General features: G+C 44.2%; 1 protein-coding gene across 2 annotated transcripts in view; it reads left to right on the plus strand.

The window, feature by feature from the left end:
* TMEM67 (transmembrane protein 67) overlaps positions 1 to 23,495 on the plus strand; it is a 52,089-nt gene that overhangs the window by 22,674 nt on the left and 5,920 nt on the right. For both annotated transcript variants that reach the window (XM_090040331.1, XM_090040333.1), the window contains exons 14-26: positions 3,347 to 3,452; positions 5,294 to 5,350; positions 5,446 to 5,544; positions 6,507 to 6,605; positions 6,983 to 7,069; positions 8,255 to 8,354; positions 10,379 to 10,518; positions 13,632 to 13,772; positions 14,243 to 14,323; positions 15,710 to 15,826; positions 22,444 to 22,560; positions 22,672 to 22,776; positions 23,153 to 23,255. In XM_090040331.1, coding sequence (XP_089896457.1) covers positions 3,347 to 3,452; positions 5,294 to 5,350; positions 5,446 to 5,544; positions 6,507 to 6,605; positions 6,983 to 7,069; positions 8,255 to 8,354; positions 10,379 to 10,518; positions 13,632 to 13,772; positions 14,243 to 14,323; positions 15,710 to 15,826; positions 22,444 to 22,560; positions 22,672 to 22,776; positions 23,153 to 23,255 — 1,352 coding nt within the window. The remainder of the gene's footprint in view (positions 1 to 3,346; positions 3,453 to 5,293; positions 5,351 to 5,445; positions 5,545 to 6,506; positions 6,606 to 6,982; positions 7,070 to 8,254; positions 8,355 to 10,378; positions 10,519 to 13,631; positions 13,773 to 14,242; positions 14,324 to 15,709; positions 15,827 to 22,443; positions 22,561 to 22,671; positions 22,777 to 23,152; positions 23,256 to 23,495) is intronic.

A 23,495-nucleotide genomic window follows, 5' to 3' on the forward strand; every position in this document is an offset into this window, starting at 1 on the left:
CTACCTTTTCTATTGAAGAGTTAAAAGAAAAAAAAGCCATATTTCTTTAGGGCAGATTGAGAATTATCTTCCATTAAAATGAGAATATGCATTTTGAATGCATCATGTGGGAGCTTGGGCCACACTGGTTTGTGTCCATCATTTGAGAATGCAGGTAGAATTCTGAAGTTTGCGAAGTCTTTTTTGTACCAAATAAATGAAGCAATATGAACTTAAAATGTTGGGAAATATCCAGTAGAGTATTCTTCCTTTGCAGAAAAACACTCAGCTGGCAGAAGCAGAAATTTTGCAGAAGCAGTTCTTTATTTTCTGTGCCAACTGCATGTACATCCTTGACATTGAAGAGGCAGTGTAATGGTGTTCTACTATACCTTGTTATTCACTGGGATAAGTTCACCAAGAGGATCATATGCATGTAATATAATTTAGAACTGCTCTACTACAACCAAGCTTTAGTTAAACTGCCCCCGCTGCCATTTTTCAGCACGGGGATGCTGATGCATTTGATGGTTCAGGTGCTTTAATTGGAGCAGCTCTCAGAGCCGCACTAAATAAGGTGTCTCTCTTCCCCAACAGAATACATGTATAAGGAGCCCTGTAGTTGATGTCAGTACTGCAAATTCTACTTCCCAGTCTGCTGGATCTTTTGTTTCATGAAAAGTGTTAGAGCATTGCCTTGGCCATAGAATCATAGAAAATTAGGGTTGGAAGGGACCTCAGGAGGCCATCTAGTCCAACCCCCTGCTCAAAGCAGGACCATCCCCAACTAGATCATCCCAGTCAAGGTTTTATCTAGCTGGGTCTTAAAAATCTCCAAGGATAAAGATTCTACAACCTCTCTAGGTAGCCTTTTCCAATGCTTTACTACCCTCCAAGCGAGAGAGTTTTTCCCAATCTCCAACCTAAACTTCCTTTGCTGCAGCTTGAGACCATTGCTCCTTGTTCTGTTATCTGCCACCACTGAGAACAGTCTAGCTCCATCCTCTTTGGAACCACCCTTTAGGTAGCTGAAGGCTGCTATTGAAGCCCCTCTCAGTCTTCTCTTCTCCAAATTAAATAAGCCCAGTTCCCTAAGGCCCTCCTCATTAGTCATATGCCCCAGCCCCCTAACCATTTTCCGTTGCCCTCCTCTGGACTCTTTCCAATTTGTCCATATCCTTTCTGTAACGGGGAGCCTAAAACTGGACACAATACACCAGATGTGGCCTCATCAGTGCCAAATAGGGGGAAGAATCACTTTGCTCAGTCTGCTGGTAACAATCCTCCTAATGTAGCCCAGTATGCTGTTGGCCACCTCAGCAGCACTTGCGCTTCTTGTTGAACCTCATGAGATTTCTTTTGGTTCAATCCTCCAATTTACCTAGGTCTCTCTGAATCATAGCCCTACCCACCAGCATGTCTACTACTCCCTTGAGCTTAGTGTCATTTGCAAACTTGCTGAGGGTGCACTCCATCCCATTGTCCAGGTCATTGATGAAGTTACTGTGATGAAGTTACTGAACATGACGAGCCCTAGGACTGACCCCTGGGGCATTCCACTTGATACGGACTGCCAACCTGACATTGAGCCATTGATTACTACTATGGAAGCCCAATGATCCAGCCAGTTTTCTGTCCACCTTACAGTCCCTTCATCCAATTTGTACTACATTAGCTTGCTTGCAAGAAATTTGTGAGGGATCATATTGAAAGCCTTGCTAAATTCAAGTTAGATCACATCCACTGCTCTTCCTGCATCCATGGAATCGGTCATCTCATCGTAGAAGGTAATTAGGTTGATCAGACATGATTCGCCCTTGGTGAATCCATGTTGACTTTTCCTAATCACCTTGTTCTCCTCCAAGTGCTTGGAAATGGATTTGCTAACACCTTGTTTTTTGGATTACTGGTATCATTATTATTTTGCTAGTCCAGAAAATCCTTTGAGAGGTTTAGGTTTTGACTTGCCAGATCTACTCATTAGATTGGAATAGATTGTTCACATGGGTAGTTGAAGAGATATTAGATCCAATAGCATCGAATGTTTATTTTTCTTCTTTAAAATAATCAGACAGGTCTTGAGCTTTCAAGGTACACTTGGCTATTTCATCTCATACCCCTTCCACCCAAGAGAACTTCACAGATTGACAGCCTGCAGAAACCACATTTCTACAACTATTCCATTTATTTCCTTATGTCTACAATCCACCTTTGCCTTAAGATATAAATAAGATTCTTGCAGAACTTTTGCATCCCCTTTTTAGATCTCAGTCTGTTATGTCTACCAGCTATGTTTTCTGTAAAGCCAGAATGTCAGCACAGAAAGTTGAAGAGCAGAGGTATAATAACACAGCCAGGCACCTGGGGCAGCCGCTACATACAGGAGCAATGACAATTTCCAGTTGCCACCATGTGGCTGGTGTGATTGCACAGGTGCAGCAGCAGCTGCCTTTTTCTGCCTCCCAAATCAGCGCCTGGATATCTGCCCTAATCACCCTATCATAGTTGAAGAGATACTTGCATGAAAGCTGATCCATGCTATTTTGGTTCTGTAAGGTTAAAGTGTTTCTTTGTCCTTCCCAGTGTGCTTGTATATTTTTTCCTGAAGTTTGCATCTATAAGTAGAGAAATTATGCCCACATTTTAGCTATCAGATAACGCATACATAAATGCTGAGAGCTGGAAAAGACACTTTGCTGCCTGCCTAATACCAGAGGTCATTCAAGGAGATCCTAGGTAGCTTCTGTTAAATGTTTACATTGTGTGCCTCCTGCAGGGTGTAAGGGTAGTATGTAGAAGTATATAGGTTCTTACGCAATATTATTTTGTCAGCTTTCCCTCCTAATGCAGTATCTAATTTGAGTCTTGCTGTCAGTTTTAATTGTGCACCTCTTGGATCATTACTGATAGTGGTTTATCTTTCAAGAGTGGTGGGACAGGCTTTAAAAGAGGAGGTTATTCAACAGTATACCCGTGGACACCTGAAATGATTTTTCATATAGAATCAAAATTTCCCTTTACACCTCCATTTCTTTATAATCTGTTATGTAAGGAAGAGAAAACTGGAAAGCAGTGAAGGGCGATTTCCCCTTGTATACTTTCAGAACTATATGGACACTGGGCAAGTAGCTGGGTTTTGTGTGGGTCTATTTGGGAAATAGTCTTTGAAAATCAAGACTGTATTAAATTTCTTTTGTGGAGAAGATAAAAGTGTAGCTTTTGCATTTCTGTCACTTTTTGAAAGTAAATTGTAGCTGTATTTCTTACTGATTTATATTGATCAAATTTTATATTTACTATTTTATATTCCCTTCATTTTGTATGCTTTTTCCCAACTAAAAATAATACTTTATTTATATTTCTACAGTATTCATCTGGTACCCAACACTCAAAGAGGAGCTATCTATCCTCCTCTAATTACCATTGCCTACACTGATCTTCTGGTCCAAAATCCTGATACCCAGAGTGTGACGGTTGGTTCTTCACTGTTATTACCCTAATTGGACAGAATTATTAGTTCTGCTCAAATTTAAATATGAAATCAAATATTCTCCAGACTTAAATATGAAATAAACAGAAAATCCCCAGATGTTCAATGTTAAAATTGAAATTATCAGTAATATGCTTTTAGTCAAATCAGTCAAATATTTTTATTTTTCACTTTCTTTAAGTTCCCTAGACATTTTAAAAAGGGTAATCCAAGATTGCTTTCATAGTGTGAAAGGCCAATAGTTTATAAAGAAAAAATGTATGTACATATGAAGAATGACTAGAAGAAGCAACTTTTTTTGAACTAAATACATTGAATATACTATTCTTAATTAAGAAATAGCATATTTTAATTTAATAGCTTTTTATTAACACGAGGTCGCTGTGGTATGTAGACATTCTGGGTCAACCTCATGGTGTAACCAGTTTAAAGTGAGGTAATGGATCTAAAATGCCCATCAATGTTATGTCTTATCTGTTAGTAGTGTATCAGTTGCAAGAAATAAGCATTAAAGAATAGAAGAGAGAGATTTCATGTGGCAAGATAGCTATTCCATAATGAGTAAATATACAGAAAGTGCTGATGTCAGATCTGCCATTCTAAAAGTATGGGCCCAGTAATAAATTACCATGATGGCAAATAGTGCATGAACATCAGCTACTGTATAAGGACTGCCCTATAGACACACTGACCATGTAGCAAAATGCAAGGTAGTTTACCTGACTCTTGGTGAGAGAGAGTCTGCCTTCCCTCTACTACAATATTAGAGCTTGCATATGGGTAGGTACTGTGGATATGCTACCCAGGCATACCTCATTGTAACTTGTTTGTGTGTCCATAATCCACATGCATCTCAGGCATCCTAAACAACTGCCATATTGATAAGATTATGATTAGAAGCATGCTCTATTGGAAGTATCCCCTACGTTGAATGCTAGTGGCATGAGGGAATGAAAAGGAGGTTGGAAATAGGAGAAGCAGAAAATACTAGATAACAGAACAATTTATGTTGTCTAAAACAATGTCACTTTTCTGTTGAAAAAGAAGCAGTCATTTAGAAAAGCCCTTTCATACTGCTGGCAACATAGGGGGTGAAATCACAAAATTCCAGTTCATAGCTAAAAATACCTGGTAATTTGGGGGGCTGGATTCAATTACAGTTTTGTACCACATTTGTCCTATTTAGACAAATTTTACATGAGCCCTGCACTGTCAACACAAACATTCATAAAAATCTACCCTGAATCTTACTGACTTTTGACTTTCTGAACTGAAGTAATTTATTCTCCAAGTCGTTTAAAGTGATAACATCTGTTCTCCCGGCTAATGTAGCAAATGTTTTCAGAAACCAAGGAATCAGCCACTTCCCTCAGTCTTTTTTTAAATTAAATGTATAATACATTTCCATATTCTTGTTAGTTCTAGCTTTTCTTAGCATCACACAGCTAAACATATAAAGGCTCAGTTGTACAGAGTCTTCTATTGTATTCTATTCTATTCTATTACCATGGCCAATTATTTTTTCTTAAGATAAATATGTAAACTAAGGAAAGCAATTTTAGATCCTTTGAAAGAATTTCTCTTTGGTTTTCCTATGTTTGAAAAATCATGAGTGGCTGAACTCATTAAGAGCTTACATTTTTCCATCTCACACAAGTCAATTCCATTTACTTAATGTCATGAAGGGGCCATGTTAAGCCTGCTGTAACCTTTAGGGTTGGAGGGGTATACTGTGGTGGGGAAAACCTTGCAACACTGAATGCTACGTATCAGTGAAGTTGATTTACTAAATGTTTTTATTTACTTTTGTATTTTAATGAGCAGGTTTCCTTCTCAGTCAATTATGAAATGAGTCAATCAGAAGCTCAAATCCAGACTGATGTAAGTCACATCCTTCCTTCCCTCTGTCAGTTTAGTTCTTTGCTAACATCAGTAAAAAGACAAAACGTAACTGTAAATAATATTTCATTCTCTAGATTGCGTTGGGTGTGCTGGGTGGGCTGGCAGTTTTATGGTCCCTTCTTAAGACTGCTGGCTGGAAGAGGCGTACTGGAAGTTCTGTAATTGACTTGCAGGTATAAATGGCTGGTAGTTTTAAATGTGGAGCATACTGCATTCCCTCTTTAAAGGGGATCTTTGTTATAATTTTCTCTGATATATCTTTGTTATATCCATCCTAGCAACTGAGCAAGTTTTCCTTTTGTGGGTCCCTTTAAATTAATTGCATAAAGTAGTGGTTTGAACGAATGATCACCTGAGGGCAAAGTATTGCTGGTTTCTTGTCTGTTCTGGATCCTGGGCCCCTCTGTGTTACACTTGCACCATGATTAGTATGGTAATTGTGGCATAAGCAGCAAGTCCTAACCATGGACTGTGCCAGGATCTTAAATCAGCCCCAGTTCAGTTTGGGGCCAGAGCCAACAATCCGCTGATTGTCAGCTTCAGGCCCAACCCCTGGATCCACCAGGACCTATTTGAGACTCCACTGTGGTCCCTGGCTGGAGCCAACAATCAGCTGATACTCAGCAATGGTCATGGCTCTGGACCTGCAGACACCTGACTTTCAACTTTTCGTTCATGAACACTGGCTCCCCCTACACTGGAAAGTAGGAAGGACATGGCTGTGATATGATCCCCAATCTCAGAACTGTGCTTCCGGCCATGCCATGGTGCCTTTTAAATGAATGTGCACCAAAGGCCCTGCTTTTGCCATTTAAAACATAGTCCAACAAAATTATGTGAAAAGCTCTTCATCACAACTGTCCTCCATAATTTTAAAATACCTGAAGGGATTTTTCCCAAAATCTTCAGAATAATCACCTTTTGAACAGAGACCAAGCAAAGAAGTTCTGCTTTTCAGAAGGGGACTATATCAGAAATATATGAACATATGAAGACAGGTTATAAAGGAAACCACTTTTCAGTTATGGTATTCACTACCAATTGAATAATTCATGCATATAGCTTGTGCATATAAAATAATTTATAGTTTTAGAAAACTGTGTGTAATATATGTAATATACTTTTATAATTACAGACTGTTTTTAAATTCTTGCTGTTCTATGCTGGAGACCTTGCCAATGTTTTCTTTATCATCACAGTGGGAACAGGGATTTATTGGCTTATTTTCTTCAAAGTAAGTGCAATTTTCAGATTTGTAGCGATTGATAGAGATTAATTTTGAAGTGAAATGTTCCATTTATGTTTTGACACACAATTTTATTTTCCTTTTTTTGCATTTCTGTCCAGACTATCAAGGCAAGTTATCTATGATATTGTATGTTCTATGTCTAAACCTTCACGCTCAGCTTTTCCCAACCTGTTACCTTTTTGGTACTTAGCCAAAATCTTTCAAAAATTAGAAAATTATTACAATTTTTATAATTCTGTGCAATGGATAATGGTTTTTTTAATAGTCTTCAGGACTTCGTAATCAGCTTTAGAATTTAGTATGTTATGACACATGAGAGCTCTTTGTTACTGCATAATTTAATTGTAGGTCTTTACTTACAGGCACAGCAATTTGTTTCAGTTCTTTTACCAATTCCATCTCAAGAAAAGCATTTTGTTACATATATAGGATGTGCTTTTACTCTAAAGGTAAGAATTCTGTTCTGTTCTTTTTGTAGCTGTGATTCATTTTACTACTTCTGTATTTTTTCATCATCCTTATTTCCAGACGTCTTGAATGTTAGATTTTAAGAAAGGAAGAAAAGGTTTAAATTTTATCCCTGTGGGTGAAATCACTCGCCCATAAAATTTTGCTTCTTTTGAAGAAAAGTGATTCTTTTGGAGAAAAACAAATGATTCCCTATAGTATATACTCTAAAATAATGCAGTCCTGAATTCCCTCTTATTTGGGTCCTTTTTTACCTGTACTTTTAAATGAATGCGTCCCTATAGACTTCTAAATGAGTGAGTCCCTATAGTATATGCTATAGGGAATTATTCATGAATTCCATCTTACTTGGGTCCTTTTCTACCTATACTATAGGGACTCACTCATTTAAAAGTACAGGTAGAAATGGACCCAAGTAAGATGGAAATTAGGACTGCATTATTTTAGAGATCAAAGTAAATATTACCAAAAAGATAAATTGTTAAAGTCCCCCAGTGTTAGAATGCTAGTATGATTGTAGGCTTCAGCAGCTATTGGTATCTCTCTATGAGGAAAACTAGTGTTTCAGTTACACTAGACATTTTTACTGGAAATAATGACATACCACAATGTACCATCAGAAAACAGTTTTCCTCCACTGTAAAGTGACCAGAATGAATACATTTTTATTATGTAGTTTCCATCGCTTCCATTTTCTTGACAATGCTGGATATCTCATATCATCATTTTGTCAACTTATGTTAGACCTTCCTATTTGGGCAGGCATTTACCAAACAAAGGTAGGATGAAATGTTGTTGGGGGGGGCTCTATTTTATCTTGATATTCCAGTTCACTTTTAAGCTGTTTTTGTTCTCTTGCCACTATTTCATTTTTAACTTACTCTGTTTTCTTCCTATAAGCCACCCTGAGCCTTTCTTGGCAGCATATAAATTAAATAAAATTAAGCATGAGGTGCTTGATAAAAATATCAAATGGTTTAGAAACAGATTTTAGTATATCATCAAACTTTATAATGACGTTACAATCTCATGTGTAGAAGAGTAGTATTAATATTTTTGTTTGATCTAATAAAAAGTGCCTAGTGGTAATAACTAATTCTTCATCTTTGCCTGAATTCTGCTAGAGTCCTATTTGCATTTATACTCTATTCTGTGATTTTTCTTAGGCTCTGCAATTCTTGCATAAACTCATTTCACAACTTCTTGTAGATATTTTCTTTATTGACTGGGAACGACCTAAAGGAAAAGTACTTAAAGCTGTTGAAGGTAACTGAAAGTAAACTTGTTTATATAGTTAGCTTCACTTGAACCCTGATGTTGCCCTTTCGGGGTGCATCCACACATGCAGGTACATGGGCTTGCAGCAGTTCAAAAAGAAATGGTGCAAATTTGAGCTGGGGCTTTTTGCCTCGGTGCACGTACCCAGACATACACTTTGGTGTAGTACAAGTTGTGCCACTTGGGGCAAAATAACCCTGCCTGGCTCCTCCCAGATCTGCAACCAGGGGGAACTAGAGCCTGGGGCCACCACATGTGCTGGCCCCAGCAGTGTAAAAAGCTGCCCTGTCCTGGTCCCATCAGTACAAAAAGCTGTCCTGGCAAGTAGCTCAGGGCTACTTGCTCTCAGGAGCTTCTGGGACCTGGCCAATTGGTACCTGAGGACAAAACCCCTTGTGCCAGCTGGACTGCTGAAGCAGCCCTGAGAGTTCTCTGCACCCTTTACTCACTGCAGCAGTCTGGCACTGGGCGCTGCTGCCTGGCTGTGACCTGCTGCCACCTACAACAACACATGGCCCCAAGGCTGCATGCCTGCCAGATCCGGATGGGGACTGAACAGCCAGTAAAGGCATCTGTCCCTCTGGGCCAGCTGCCAGTGGGCTGTGGTTGCAGAGTTGGTCTTCATGTGGCACTACTGCCATGTGTGCCCCTGCCCAGCCATCTGGGCAGCTGTTGCCTAGAAGATGTTCCCAGTGTGGTGGTCTGCTTTGAACTGTCAAAGCATGTCCTCTAGGCCTCTGTTGGCCAGGAGGTCATCTACCTTCAGCTGGGTCCCAGCTCTGAGCAGTCTCTTCTGCCTGGGTCCTGCCACTTGCCTCCCTAGCACGAATTCTGGTGTTCCCTGTTTGAAAATTGAAAAATCCCTGATAAAAAAAAAATCTCAAAGTCATTCTGTAAAATACCCCGAAATCTATGTTCCTCCACAGTTAAAACAAAGGACCACTATAGAGAGAGAGAGAGTGAGAGAAAGAGAGACAATGATCAGTTGGACAATGTTTTATTGATATATCTACAGTGTTAAAGCGATTTGGAAGCCTACCAGTGTCTCTGTCATCATAATAAAATTAATTCTTAATATCTATATGTTTTGCTGTTTGCCTTTGATTTTCTTACCATAAAGCAGTTAGAGTTCCCCCTGATCCCTTCACTAACCAGGATGTGGGGACAGCTGCCCCTACAGCTACAGCTTCTGCCAGCAGGTCTCATCCTGTCTGGCAGCTGGACATACAGAGTATATGCTGGGGGAATGTGGGGTTTGCAGGAGTGGGGTGGGATGGAGGGATGTGGGGGGCCATGGAGTGCATGTGTAGGTGTGGGTGGATCATGGGAGGCCTGGGGGGTGGAGGCTGCCACATGACCCCTGTAGGGCTGCCGCCATCCCCACCCAGCCCCCCGGATCGCTGCTCCTTCCCCCCCACCGATGGCTGCCGATGGAGGGGTAGAGGAGTGGGTGGGGGTGGGGCTGGGCAGGGCAGCCATTGAGGGGATGGGGCAGGCAGGGGATGGATGGGGCTGGGTGGAGCAGCTATTGTGGGGAACTAGGGGAGAAGGCGGGGGATGGGGCCAGGCGGGGCAGCAATCCGAGGGGCTGGGGGAGAGGGCGGGGATGGGGCCAGCAGGGATACCCCCCATGGTCCCCTCCCTCCTCCTCCAGCTCCCTTCACCACCTGCCTCCTGGTACAGAGCCCCGGTCCAGCTCCCTGAAGCTGACACACTGCCTGCCCTGCACAGGCAGGCAGCATGCTTCACCACCAGGGCAAGGGCCCAGCTGTAGAGATACTCTGGCTGGCTGCCAGAGCAGCTCTGTGGAGGACCTGAGCCTCCATTGCCTCAGTCCTGCCCTGCTTTTTTTGCCTGGGGTATTTTTTGCCCCCATGCTGCAAATTTGCGGCTTGGGGAATGGTTTTTTTGTTCCGGCATATGTCTCTTGCAGCATCACAATCACATGCTGTCATCTGGAAGCACCTTCAAAGTATAAAAATCTAAAGTTTTACTCCATTTTTAATTTTTAGGTGAAGGTGGCATTAGAAGTGCTACTGCACCTGTGAGCATCTGGAGGACATATTTTCTAGCCAATGAATGGAATGAAATTCAGACTGTGAGAAAAATAAATCCACTCTTTCAAGTACTTGCAGTTCTTTTCTTTCTGGAGGTATTTTTTAAATATTTATATTCTTTCTGTAACTTGAAAGGTAGTTTGTTGATGTTAGCAACCCCAAAGAAGTGATGGATGACTTTCAAACATTCACTTGAAAAAGAAGACCTGGTAAAAGAAACCACTGTTTTGCTATGGACCATTGTATACCTTACCACTTGTATCACTGAAATATTCCATTATGGGAACTTGTTTAAAAAAGACCTCCCTTAATTATTTTACAGATTGAAATGTCATTCATTGGTAAAATGTTCTTGAATGGATTAAGGGAGTCATGAACTCTAGCTATCTAAGGCTATATGTGGTAACAGCATTTTTATTTTGTCTTTCGGCTCTTTCTGTATGCATTCAATTATTCAGTAATCTACAAAACTATCTCTAGTGCTCTCCTTATCCCAGAATAGTCTCCTTCGTTGCCCATATTAAATTTGAGCAGTAGCTATCAAGCGATCTTTGTGAACTGGGAAGTGAAATTACCTGGTCATTTCTATTTTTGACATCCCTGTGTAAAGGAAGCTGTGAAGAAAAAGGCATTATGGGAGGTGGACCCCAAGCACCCACATTCCAGTCAGTGTGACATCAACTTCCTGTAATGTGTTGTTTCTAAATCCCACTGGTTTCCTGGTTTCAGAAGGTGCCACAGAATTCAGTGGGATGCTACTGATGAAGTACCTTGCTTTCAGCTGACAGATACTCAGTGAGGCACTGTAGTGCCAGCGTAAACACAGTAGTGTGTGCATGATTTGGCAACTCGGTACTATTGGCTGCTCTTGGCCAGAAGAACTTTCTCATGTAAATATAAACATAGGAAACTTATCTTACAATTACTAGTGAGGAATGTGTTGTTCAATGTAGTATTTTGGTTTCCATGTTGTAATGCTTCTGCTTGATTTAGCATTTTTTGCTGTTTTCTCCATGCAGTATTTCTACTTTTCGCCATAGCATGCATCTAAAGATAGGAGAGGACTAATTTAGGTACCTGGTGGCAGTGCTATTCATTGCTACAAGGGAAGTCTGGGTTCAGTTTCCTATCCTATACTCCTTTACCCATGGTCTGTCGCAGGGGGAGCATTACATACAATCCCTGACCCAGGAAGGGGAGTACTACTTTATTGCTCAAAATTTGACATTTCAAGTAAAAAGTCTTGCTAGGAGGTTTGTCTAGTCCTCCACCATGGTTAATGGAATGTAAATGGAAAAGACCAAGTTTTTATGCCATTGGACAGGCAGCATTTGGAGAAGCATTGGGAGCACAAACAAAACAGAAGCAGAAAAAAGTCCGGTTCAACCCTTGTATGTTTAGTTCTGGGTTGAATCATATTCGGTGCAGAACCTTGGGAGAATGGAGTTGGTTCATATGAACACGTCTCTACAGAACACAAATCTTGAGGTTTCTCTCAAAGGCTCGTAATTTGGGCAGATTTTCTTGGGGATGGCAAAATCCCTGACCCAAAGAGCACCTCCTGCTGAATTTCACATCCCTGCCCCAAAACATCCCAATGAGGCAATTGAAGTATTTTATTTTCATGGGCAAATGGATGTGTTTCCTCTTAACTTCATTCTGAAAGACAAGTGAATGTTTTTGCTGAAATTTTCCACAAAAATTCAGCTTGGCATAGAAAACTGACATGCAAACACTCTCAGATTGAAGCTTGATTTATAAGCAATTGAAAATGGGGAGTTACAAAGGAAAATGTGGGAAAAACTCTTAACTTACAGGCATTGCTACCTGCTCTGTCTGTAACATGCAAGTGGTAGAAATGGCTCTCTAGTAACAAGACTAATTAAGATTGCTAATGCACTTTTAATTCAACTTGTCAGATGCTTCTTATCTGCATAACTTTCACTTCTTGGGCTGAAATTGTAGCTCTTCCCTTTTTTTTTAGGTTAGCCTCAATAAAATTGATTCCGCTATGAAGAAATTGGGGGAAATATCCTTTTTTTTCTTTTTTTGAAAAAAAATTCTTACACTAACTTAGCAGGGAAGAATTTTCAAAAAAAAAAAGAAGTTGTATTGATTCTCTCAATAAAAAGCACTTTTGAGTTGTCCAAAGTATTAGCCTGTTGACAGCTGAGCTTTCAAAATAAATACAAGTAATGGTTCACATAATTGAACTATGTTATAATGCATGTGTTAGCATTCCCAGCATCTGCTTTTTTGTAATTTTACTACTTACTTAAGTTAAATGTAAGCCCACTTAAGCTTACTTTACCACTGTAGCAGGGCAGAGGTGCCTGCTACTTGAAGAGCAGGAATGGCCACCAGGTGCCGGCTGCCAGGGCAACCAGGAGGGGCTAGGGACCCACACCTGTTGAGTCAGCTGACTGGAAGGGGCAGGGCTGACTTCTATAAAGCACAGGCTGGAGGCTGAGAGAGGGGTTCTCGGCTGGCAGCCAAGGAGAAGGAGTGTTGTCTGACTAAGCAAAGGGGAAGGGCATGAATGCGAGCAGTCAGTTATGCTAATGAAGGATGGAGCATCCACAGAAGGCGACTCAAAGGAGGTTAGCCAGGCAGTTTAGCTTTGTGTTATAGCCCAGGGGCTTGTGTTACTGTTTTGCTGTTGTTGTAAGACCGGAGGACCGGGTGAGGCTATAAGGGGATGGAGAAGGCCTCATATGGGAACCACATCAGTGTAGGAGCCCCAGCCCCAGAGGGTGGGCAGTGCGAGAAGCCCTGAGAGAGAAGGCAGTGTGAGAAGGCATCTTATAAGACTGAAGAACGCCCAGTACATCCGCGAGGCTTGGGGCATGGTACAGGGGTAGTTGGAGCCATGCAGAGCCCATAAGGCTGGGGTGCACCTGAACCCCATTCGGGAATACGGGCCCAGTATAGGACAGGAGAACCATGACCAGGAAGACTAAAGGTAGCTTCCCTATAATTCACATAAGACCAAAGATGTGGTAGGTGAGATTGTGAGGTGCAGATAGGCAGCTTGGCGCGGTATAGATGGTAATTAAGGAGGAGCACGGCGACCCAAGTTCCCGTCCTGTTGCAACCACTGTAAAGAAGATGAAGTTACAGTCAAAACAGCAGAGCCTTTACCAGTGCTATTCCTTGCTGTATTTGTCTACCCCAATGAAGCTTTTAGACTTTCTTTTAATCTCTTCAGGTTGTGGGGTTTTCAAACCTGGCTCTAATGGATTCCTCTTCAAGTCTGACAAGAAGCAGCGAGAGTTACATCGCTCCCTGGAGCTGCATTCTGAGATTTGGTGTGTCTTCCGCTGTCTGGCTTGTCATTGCCATGTTACAGGTACAATTCTAGTACATGTGATTTGAATTATCAAAGCACTTACAGATATTTGACTTAAAAACATCAATACCCCCTCCCTGTTCAGCAAAGCTGTAAGCTTGTGTGAAAGGTGCTTTGCCATATAATGGACCTGCAGCTTATTTTGCGTGTTATCACTTTAAAATTTGGTCAGACTCTCAGAGGATCTCACAGACTTGAAAGATCTTGTCTTCGGGTTGCCATCTTCAGTTCTCTACCACCTTTAGTTTTTTTCAATCCTGTTGAGTTGGTTTCAAGTTTTAAAAACAAGCAATTGCTAGAGCTTTGCTCCTTGGTAGTCCAGTTTAACTGAGCCCAGGGACAGCTGACAATTCCAGTTTGTCATATGTGAATTATGCACTGCTAAGCCAGCTGCACTGTAGACAAAAATGAAGTCAAAGCTCATGTATTAATACAAAAAATTCTGGTTTGTTTCTTTTTTTTTTTTTCAGATGATATTTTTTGCTATGTTCTATGAGAGATTCATAGAAGATAAAATAAGACAATTTGTTGATTTATGCTCTATGAGCAATGTAAGTACTTTTTTATCTTATTCCTGCTATTGGTATTTTTAATGGCTTAATAGATTAGAGAATGTTAAGAAATTTTATTTTGTGTGGTTTTAGAGGTTCTTCAAATTAATATCCTTAACCAGCTCATGAGACGTTTGCAGATTTGTTTTGTTTTGTTCTACTGTGTCCTACAAGAAGACTTCATATTATTTGTTTAATGAGGCTTATTTTCTAAAAAGTGATCACTTATAAATATCATATAAGGCTTTAGATATATGTCTCTAGAATATTCTTGCAACTGATTCTTCATGGCCATGTTTGGGAATCAAGCAATAACAAATCAGGACAGAAGAAAAGCCTGGAGCCCATTTATCGTACCTCTGCGTTTTTTGTACTATGGGGCTCTTTCCTTCTAGACCCTCTCTGCTAATATTTTCATGGTTACAGTTTCTGCTGTGAGTTTTTCTTGTCCCTTAGTTTCCTTTCCTATGAACTGTGCCATTTTTCCCTTGCATTCTCATTTAGTGTCTTCCACCTGAGTTCCTCGCAGTTCCCCAATTTAAATCCTCTGACTTTGAGACTTTGCGTTGCAGCAACCCCATTTCTAGCATGGAGTACTTTTCCATTTTTGAGCCCTCCTCCTATGCACGTACTTTCTCCATAAAAATTTTGCTGGCTTTCGGAGTTTGAGAACTGAATCTAGATCCATGTTTCCTACATGGAGTAGATCAAGGTTGTTTTAAGAACCCATGTTTTATGGTATAAATGAACAGTGTCCACTGCCTAGATCAGTGGGAGTTGACCTAAAACAATCAGACTTATTTTTTTCGTCTCTTGTCTGAGAATAGAAGTTGGAGATTTTTTTTCAAAGTTCTTTTTTTTAAAAAAGAATAGCTTTTGGCACTTGCTTGTTAATAATCTGAACTCTAGAACTGATGACAACAGATCTCTGACTCAAGTGAAACTTTAAATATTGCTTATAAATTGTTGCCAGATGTTTTTCTGCCACATATTTTAATGTGTCCTCCTATGCATCTGGAAACTTGGCAGTAGGAGAGTGGTAGAAGTGTTAATTGCCACAGCTATAGTCAATTTCTGGACCTGTGAGGAGCCCCGGAAGCCAGATGGCATGGACTTGTGTGGATGCTTTGCCCAGATCTAGAGCCTGGGGCTTGGCCCATTTACCATATCACATCGGCACACCAACCCCACACTGGATGCAGCCTGCATACTGACCCTGTACCACTTATCTGGCCCAGGAGGCATAGGTTGAGCACCACTGTCCTAAATCACTGCCTATTTTGTACATGAAGTAAGGCTGTCATTGGTGGTCTCCATCACTGCCCTTAAAGTTTTGAAATAATGTATTAAAAAATTGTTTTTCAGCCTCTTTCTTTTATTTTTTAGATTTCAGTATTTCTCTTGTCACATAGCTGCTTTGGATATTATATCCATGGTCGGTCTGTGCATGGACATGCCGATACCAATATGGAAGAAATGAATATGAACCTAAAAAGAGAAGCGGTATGAAAAGGAAATTAATCTTTTTATCCCTGTTTCCTAACTTTTTTGTATATAATTCTATGCATAATGTATGATTGTGGGTGCACACTTGGGTACTGTATTGAACTCGTGGGGAGAGAAGTGTGATGGTTTGTCCTGAGAAAACAAATTGTCACATTAGTTCTGCTGATGCAAAGAATGATGTCCATGCTATAAAACTCCAGCTATTCTAAAATATATTTATTTCTCAGTTAATTAGGTATCATATTTCTGCTATAGATTCATAGATTCATAGATGCTAGGGTCGGAAGGGACCTCAATAGATCGAGTCCAACCCCCTGCATAAGCAGGAAAGAGTGCTGGGCCTACATTACCCCAGCCAGATACACATCCAGCCTTCGCTTGAAGACCCCCAGGGTAGGGGAGAGCACCACCTCCCTTGGGAGCCCGTTCCAGACCCTGGCCACTCGAACTGTGAAGAAGTTCCTCCTAATAGCCAATCTAAATCTGCTGTCTTCTAGCTTGTGGCCATTATTTCTTGTAACCCCCGGGGGGGCCTTGGTGAATAAATACTCACCAATTCCCTTCTGTGCCCCCCTGATGAACTTATAGGCAGCCACCAGGTTGCCTCTCAACCTTCTCTTGCGGAGGCTGAAAAGGTCCAGTTTCTCTAGTCTCTCCTCGTAGGGCTTGGCCTGCAGGCCCTTAACCATACGAGTGGCCCTTCTCTGGACCCTCTCCAGATTATCCGCATCCTTCGTGAAGTGCAGCGCCCAGAATTGCACGCAGTACTCCAGCTGCGGTCTGACCAGCGCCCGATAGAGGGGAAGTATCACCTCCTTGGACCTATTTGTCATGCATCTGCTGATGCACGATAAAGTGCCATTGGCTTTTCTGATGGTTTCGTCACACTGCCGACTCATGTTCATCTTGGAGTCCACTAGGACTCCAAGATCCCTTTCCACTTCCGTGCCACCCAGCAGGTCATTTCCTAGGCTGTAGGTGCGCTGGACATTTTTCATCCCTAGATGCAGCACTTTGCATTTCTCCTTGTTGAACTGCATTCTGTTGTTTTCTGCCCACTTGTCTAACCTGTCCAGGTCTGCTTGCAGCTGCTCCCTGCCCTCCGGCGTGTCCACTTCGCCCCATAGCTTAGTGTCATCTGCAAACTTGGACAGAGTACATTTCACTCCCTCATCCAAGTTGCTGATGAAGACATTAAAGAGTATCGGTCCAAGGACCGAGCCCTGCGGGACCCCACTGCCCACACCCTTCCAGGTCGAAACCGACCCATCCACCACGACTCTCTGGGTGCGACCCTCCAGCCAATTCTCCACCCACCGGACTGTGCAGTCATCCAAGTCACAGCCCCTTAACTTGTTCACCAGTATGGGGTGGGATACCGTATCAAAGGCCTTCCTGAAGTCCAAGTATACGACATCCACCCCTCCTCCTGCGTCGAGGCGTTTTGTAACCTGGTCATAAAAAGAGACTAGATTGGTCAGGCACGATCTGCCTGCCACGAACCCATGCTGGTTTCCCCTCAGCATAACTTGCCCTGCCGGGCTCTCACAAATGTGAGCCTTGATAATTTTTTCAAAGACTTTGCCAAGGATAGAGGTGAGACTAACTGGCCTATAGTTGCCCGGGTCCTCCTTCCTCCCCTTCTTGAAAATGGGAACCACATTGGCCCTTTTCCAGTCCTCTGGGACTTGACCCGTGCGCCACGAGCGTTCAAATATTCCCGCCAGTGGCTCTGCAATGATGTCGGCCAGTGCCTTCAGTACCCTCGGATGGAGCTCATGCGGGCCTGCCGACTTAAAGGCATCCAGTTCTTCCAAGTGACCCTGCACCACCTCAGGGTCCACGCATGGAAGTCTGGTGCCTTGCTGCTGCCTCCCTACACTCCCAGTGAGAGACTTGTCATGCCTCTCGCTTAGGAACACTGAGGCGAAGAACTCGTTGAGGAGTTCAGCCTTGTCCCCTCTGTCCGTCACCAATTGTTTCTGCCCATTTAGCAGAGGTCCTATTCCTCCCTGGGCCTTCCTTTTACTCCCTATATATCTAAAAAACAATTTCTTACTGTCTTTTACTTGGGTTGCCATCCTCAGCTCCATGGTAGCTTTGGCCTGTCTAACTGCCTCCCTACAAGCACAAGCAGAAGAGGTATATTCCTCTTTGGTGATCTCTCCCTGTTTCCACTTTTTATGTGCTCCCCTTTTGGCCCTTAGTCTGCCCTGGATTTCTCTGGTCAGCCAGGGAAGCCTCCTGGCCCCTTTCCCTCTTTTACCTCTCACAGGGATCGTCTCGCTTTGTGCTCGAAGGATAGTTTCCTTAAGGCACAGCCACCCTTCTTGGGCTCCCATCATTTCAAAACTACTACTCTGTAGTGTGTCTTTCACTAATCGCTTGAGTTCACTGAAATCAGCTTTCCTAAAGTCCAGCACGTTCACCCTACTAGTTATCTTACCCACTCAACGCCTTATGTTGAATTGTATTTTTAGGTGATCACTGTCCCCCAGATGGCTACCGATCTGTAGGTCCCCTACTATGTCATCCCCCGTTGCCAATACCAGATCCAGTAAGGCATTCCCCCTAGTGGGACCATGTACCTCCTGCGTCAGGTGGAGGTCCTGTACACAGGTTAGAAACCTGCGTGAGCGGTGGGACTTCGCTGTCTGTGTCTCCCAACAGATGTCCGGGTAGTTTAGGTCCCCCATGACCACCGCCTCTTTAGCTTTTATGGTCTCCGAGAGTTGCCTCAGGAGCCCCAAATCTGTTTCTTCCCCTTGATGTGGGGGTCTGTAGCAGACCCCTACCACCAAATCCTTTTCTCCTTGCCCCCCATTTAGCCTAACCCACAGTCCTTCTACTTCCTCATCCTTTGATTCTGTCTTGATGAGGGTTGATGTATATTGCTCCTTAACATAGAGCGCAACCCCTCCCCCCCTTTTCCCCACTCTGTCCTTTCTGTACAATCTATAGCCCTCGATATGTACCGCCCAGTCATGGGATGGATCCCACCAGGTTTCCGTCAGCCCCACTAAGTCATAGGCGTTTAGTGCAACCAGGAGCGCTAGTTCATCCTGCTTGTTCCCCATGCTCCTAGCATTAGTATATAGGCACTTGAGCCCTGCGACTGGTGCCTTTGCTGCCCCCCCGCTCCAAGTCCCAAAGGGCTCCTTGTCTCTTACCTTCTCGTTCCTTACCTGTGCCGTATTGCTGTCCACCCCCTGTCTTTCATGTTCCCAAAGCTCTCTTTCTTCAGGCTGGGCTGTCCTTGTTGGTGCCACCTGGTTTGGTGGTCCACAGCCTCCCCCGCCCTCATCTTCCCCTCCCCCCGACAAGCCTAGTTTAAAGCCCGCCGGAGGAGATCCGCCAACCTGTAAGAAAACACACGCTTACCTTTGGGGGACAGGTGAAGCCCATCCCAGCTGAGCATGACCCTCGTTGTAATGTGTGGGTCATTGTCCAGGAAGCCGAAGCCTGCCTCGAGACACCACTGCTGAAGCCGCCAGTTGGTCTCTCGGATGCAGTTCTCATGCCGTCTGCTGCGTCCATTCACTGGTAGGATGGAAGAGAATACCACCTGTGCCCCGAATTCCCTCAGCACGCCGCCCAGAGCCTGGTAGTCCGCCATCAGGTGATCGGGGGTTCTCCTGGCCGCATCATTAGTACCCACATGGACAAGGACCAGGGGGTAGTAATCGGTGGGCTTGATCCTGGCCTGGATTACCTCTGTCACATCCCGAATCTTAGCTCCAGGCAGGCAGTAGACCTGTCGTGCTGAAGGGTCCTGGCGACAAATGGGCCCCTCCGCACCTCTCAGGATGGAATCGCCTATGACGAGCACGCGTCTCCTCCTCTTCTGGGTCCTCTCGGATCTCTTGATCTGTTTGGAGTGTGAAGAATGTGGCGTTTCTTCCTGCCCAAGGGTTTCCTCCTCCCTTTCCATCTCCTGCAGAATCGCCAAGGCCTCGTACCTGTTCTCCAGTCGGACTGGAGAAGCTGGTACCTGCGAGCTGCGAGCTGCTCCGGTCCTGGCTGTGACCGTCTGCCACTCTGCTGTGGAGGTCCTTCCCTGGGCTGCTTCTTCCTTGGGTGCCTGGTCCTGCAGGGAAAGGAAATAACTGTCAATTTCCTCCTCCGCCTCCCTGATCCCCCTCAGCCTGCTAACCTCCTCCTGGAGCTCCCTCACCTGTGCCTCCAGAGCCCTAAGCCGGGCACCTGCCGGACAGGTGTGGGGGCTCCCAATCTCTGCCCCCCCCGGCCCTGCTGGGGATCCCCCGCAGGCCAGGAGGTAGGGGGACATCAGCTCCCCCATGGGCTCAGTCTGGGTGGAGGCCTCAGACCAGCCCCGGTTAGCCTTGTCCCCCCGGGCAGAGGCCCTAGCAGCAGTCCTCGTAGACACCATTCTAAGCTGCTGTTTGTAGACCTGTGTGGTGTCTATGTCCTACCCGTACAGGAGTCCCACTCCTGGCCCTCCCGGCCCGCCCGCCAGCACGAACGCCTGCGCAAACGCCGGCGCGCTCTTACAGAGCGCGCCTGTTTGCACGCTCTGTTCACGCTGCGCGGCTCGGGAGCGCGGCTCCCTACCGGCTCAGCTATATGGGACACGGGGGCTTCCCCTCCGGATCCGGCTCAGCTGTGCCGAGGCCCTCCGCCCCACTTACCTTCGGGGGATCAGCTGCTGCTGCCCCCGCTGCCGATTCCTCTGCTGCTGCTGCTGCCGCCGCCGCTGCCTCTGGTCAGAAGTTAGTTATGGGGCACACGTGCGTGCGGGACACGCGTGTGCCTGATTCCTCTCCTTCCAGCTGCTGCTTCCCGAGTTGCAGCCTGTCTTAGAATCTCTTGGTCTTGTGTAAAGAAATATTTATAAAGAGATGTGGATAAAGAGGCAGATCTCAATTTGTATACAGATTGACTTATTTTCCCCATAATTGCCTATTGCAAATTAATTTTAAAAGAACTATGTTTTTACTTTTTGGAAATATATTTTAAAAATATATATTTATCTGTTCTGTTGGGGGGAGATTAAGTAAGATTAAAGGAAATGATGAAAAGAGCCAAGAATTTAAAGAACAAAGGTGAAAGGAAAGAATGAAACAAAACTGTAGGCTTGTAATGACAAGTTAGAGTGTGTGAAGATCAAAAGGTGTTCTAGAACCTTTGACACTGTAGGCTGACCAAAAGTGAAATTTACGTTTAATGATAGATGGAGTCAGTATTTCTTGATGTGAGAGAGTAGGGCCTAGGAGTGGCCGTGCACTCCCTATCACCCCCTACCGTCACTCAAGGTGATTCAGCACCCTCTGGTTCTCGCCCGCCACGTCTTTGATGACACTTAGTTCAGATGGGAGGCTGCTTTTATCCCCTGGTGAACGGTGTGAGTGTTACTACCCCTACTCCGTATGGGGTGCCTCAGTGCACCCCTGCCTTAAGGGCAATGTGTGCCTCCTACCTCCCCTGTAGCACGCCCTAAGCCTCGCAGCTGTTCTCTGGACGTTGTTTGGGTCCCTTGCCCTTCAGTGCTCTCTCTGGCGCCCCTCGGGCTTGTCCTGCCCTGGTGCCCCTCTCTGGCACCCCCGGGCTTGTCACCCACCTGGCGCCCCTGGGGCTTGTTACTCCCCGGCACCCCTCTCCAATCTACCTGGGCCTACCACGCCACTGGCACCCCTCCACCGGCGCCCCTGGGTCGGTCACGTGCCTGTCGCCCTTTTCCCGGTGCCTCCGGGCCGAAGCAACCTGCACCCTGAAACCGGCACCCCCGGGCCGCTGCTGTGACCTGCACCCCGCTACCGGCGCCTCTGGGCTTGCCGTGCCCAGGCCTCGCCCCACAGGGCCTGCCTCTCGGGTTTATCCCGCTCCTCGCCCTCTGTGGAGACTTTGCCACACTTCACATGCTTCTCCCCCCACTCTGGGGCCTATGCCGCGCCTCTCGCGCCCGCTGCCCCACTCTGGGACCTATGCCACGCCTCTCGCGCCTGCTGCCCCACTCTGGGACCACTCGCTGTGCCACTACTGGGCACCCGCGACCCCCAGGTTATTGGGGAGTTCCCGTGAGGCCTCCTCACACCCCTCCAGCCTCACCCGGTCCTCCAGTCTAAGGATGACTAAACCATGAAGCCAAACGGCTCTAACCCACGCCAGAAGCCTACCAGCTTACAACAAAATCATAAACCAGGCTTATAAACCCAGCTCCTCTCAATGCTGGCTCTCTCGCATCATTGCAGCCGGCCAAACCGCCACCATTGACTCTGCTGCTCAGCTCTCCCACAGAGCTGTGGCTCCTGCAGCTGCCAGAGGGGAACTGCTCCTCTGGCTCCGGCCTGGGCCGTTTATAAAGGCCCAGCCCTGCCCCCTTCTGGTCACCTGACCTGTCTGGTTGCTATGGCAACCAGCACCGGAGCTGCCCCTAGGGATTGGCAGCTCCTTAACCCCATATTAGTCACAGGATATCTCCTTGATCCTGTGACACTTGGCCTAACATACCTCTTGGTAAACCCAGCAATGCCAAAGAATGCAGATATTCAGATTCCTAAACTCCTGTATATCATAGGCTAGAAATTAAAAGCTCTAGCCCTTTCTGGTCTATCCATAGTTTATATTTGTTTTATTCTACATTTTCAAATGTGCAGGAAAATCTGTGTAGTCAAAGAGGTTTGTTACCCAACACAGATGGCCAGACATTTCAGATTTCTATTTCAAGGAGAATGCGACAGCAATATAATAGGATTCACAAAACCCTAACAAGAGTAAGTATAATATATAATGGTAAATACATTGGGATTTTGCCATGTTACATAGAAAAACAATAGACAAAGAATGCATTTGCCCTTAAAATTCATTGTCACATTATTTTTCAGAAGCATGGTCCTACTAGGCTTTTAGACTCATCTGCAAATACTTTTGAGCAGAGCACAAAGGCATACCACACCATGAACAAGTTTCTTGGCTCCTTTATTGATCATGTATGTATACTGAAATTAAACACAAAGGGAAAAAGTATTCTGAGTGAGAAGTAAGAAATGCTGATTTACCTTGTAGTATATGTGGTTAAAGATTGGTTATTGTTAATTATATTGGGACTACAGTGCTGCTTTTCAGGAGAGAGAAAATAAGTGGATTGGTCAGGAGTGCAACACAAATTGCCTCTGGCAATTCCTTTTGCAATGTGTATTAATTTTGTAGTAGAATGGAGCAAGGCTCTTTCAATATATGCTGCTGTTCTAAACAGATATACTCTATGTAAAGGATTTTGAGATCCTTAGCAGTGAGAATGCCAGAAATACAAAATACTGTTTGTTTGTTTGTTTGTTTGTCTGTTTGGTATTTTTTCCTCTATAGGTTCATAAGGAAATGGATTATATTGTAAAAGACAAGTTGCTTCTTGAACGAATTCTTGGCATGGAGTTTATGGAACCCATAGAAAAAAGTATCTTTTACAATGGTATCAAACTAATTTCTGATTTGTTATTTATAAGTAGCACTATAACTGTGATGAACCAATGAATATAAAAGAAGTGGGATTTTGCTGGATTCAGCTATACTTTTCTAATTTTAGACCAACTATATAATTGGGGGAGAATGCCCTTCCTTAAGTTGTGGGGGCGAGGAAAGCAGATACAGCCTAAGCTTAAATATCAGGTAGAACAGTTACTTTTGTTTAATCTCACTATGTACATGAAAG

Source organism: Crocodylus siamensis, chromosome 3, assembly GCF_052110815.1.
Source record: "Crocodylus siamensis isolate JL-2025a chromosome 3, ASM5211081v1, whole genome shotgun sequence".
NCBI lineage: Eukaryota > Metazoa > Chordata > Crocodylia > Crocodylidae > Crocodylus > Crocodylus siamensis.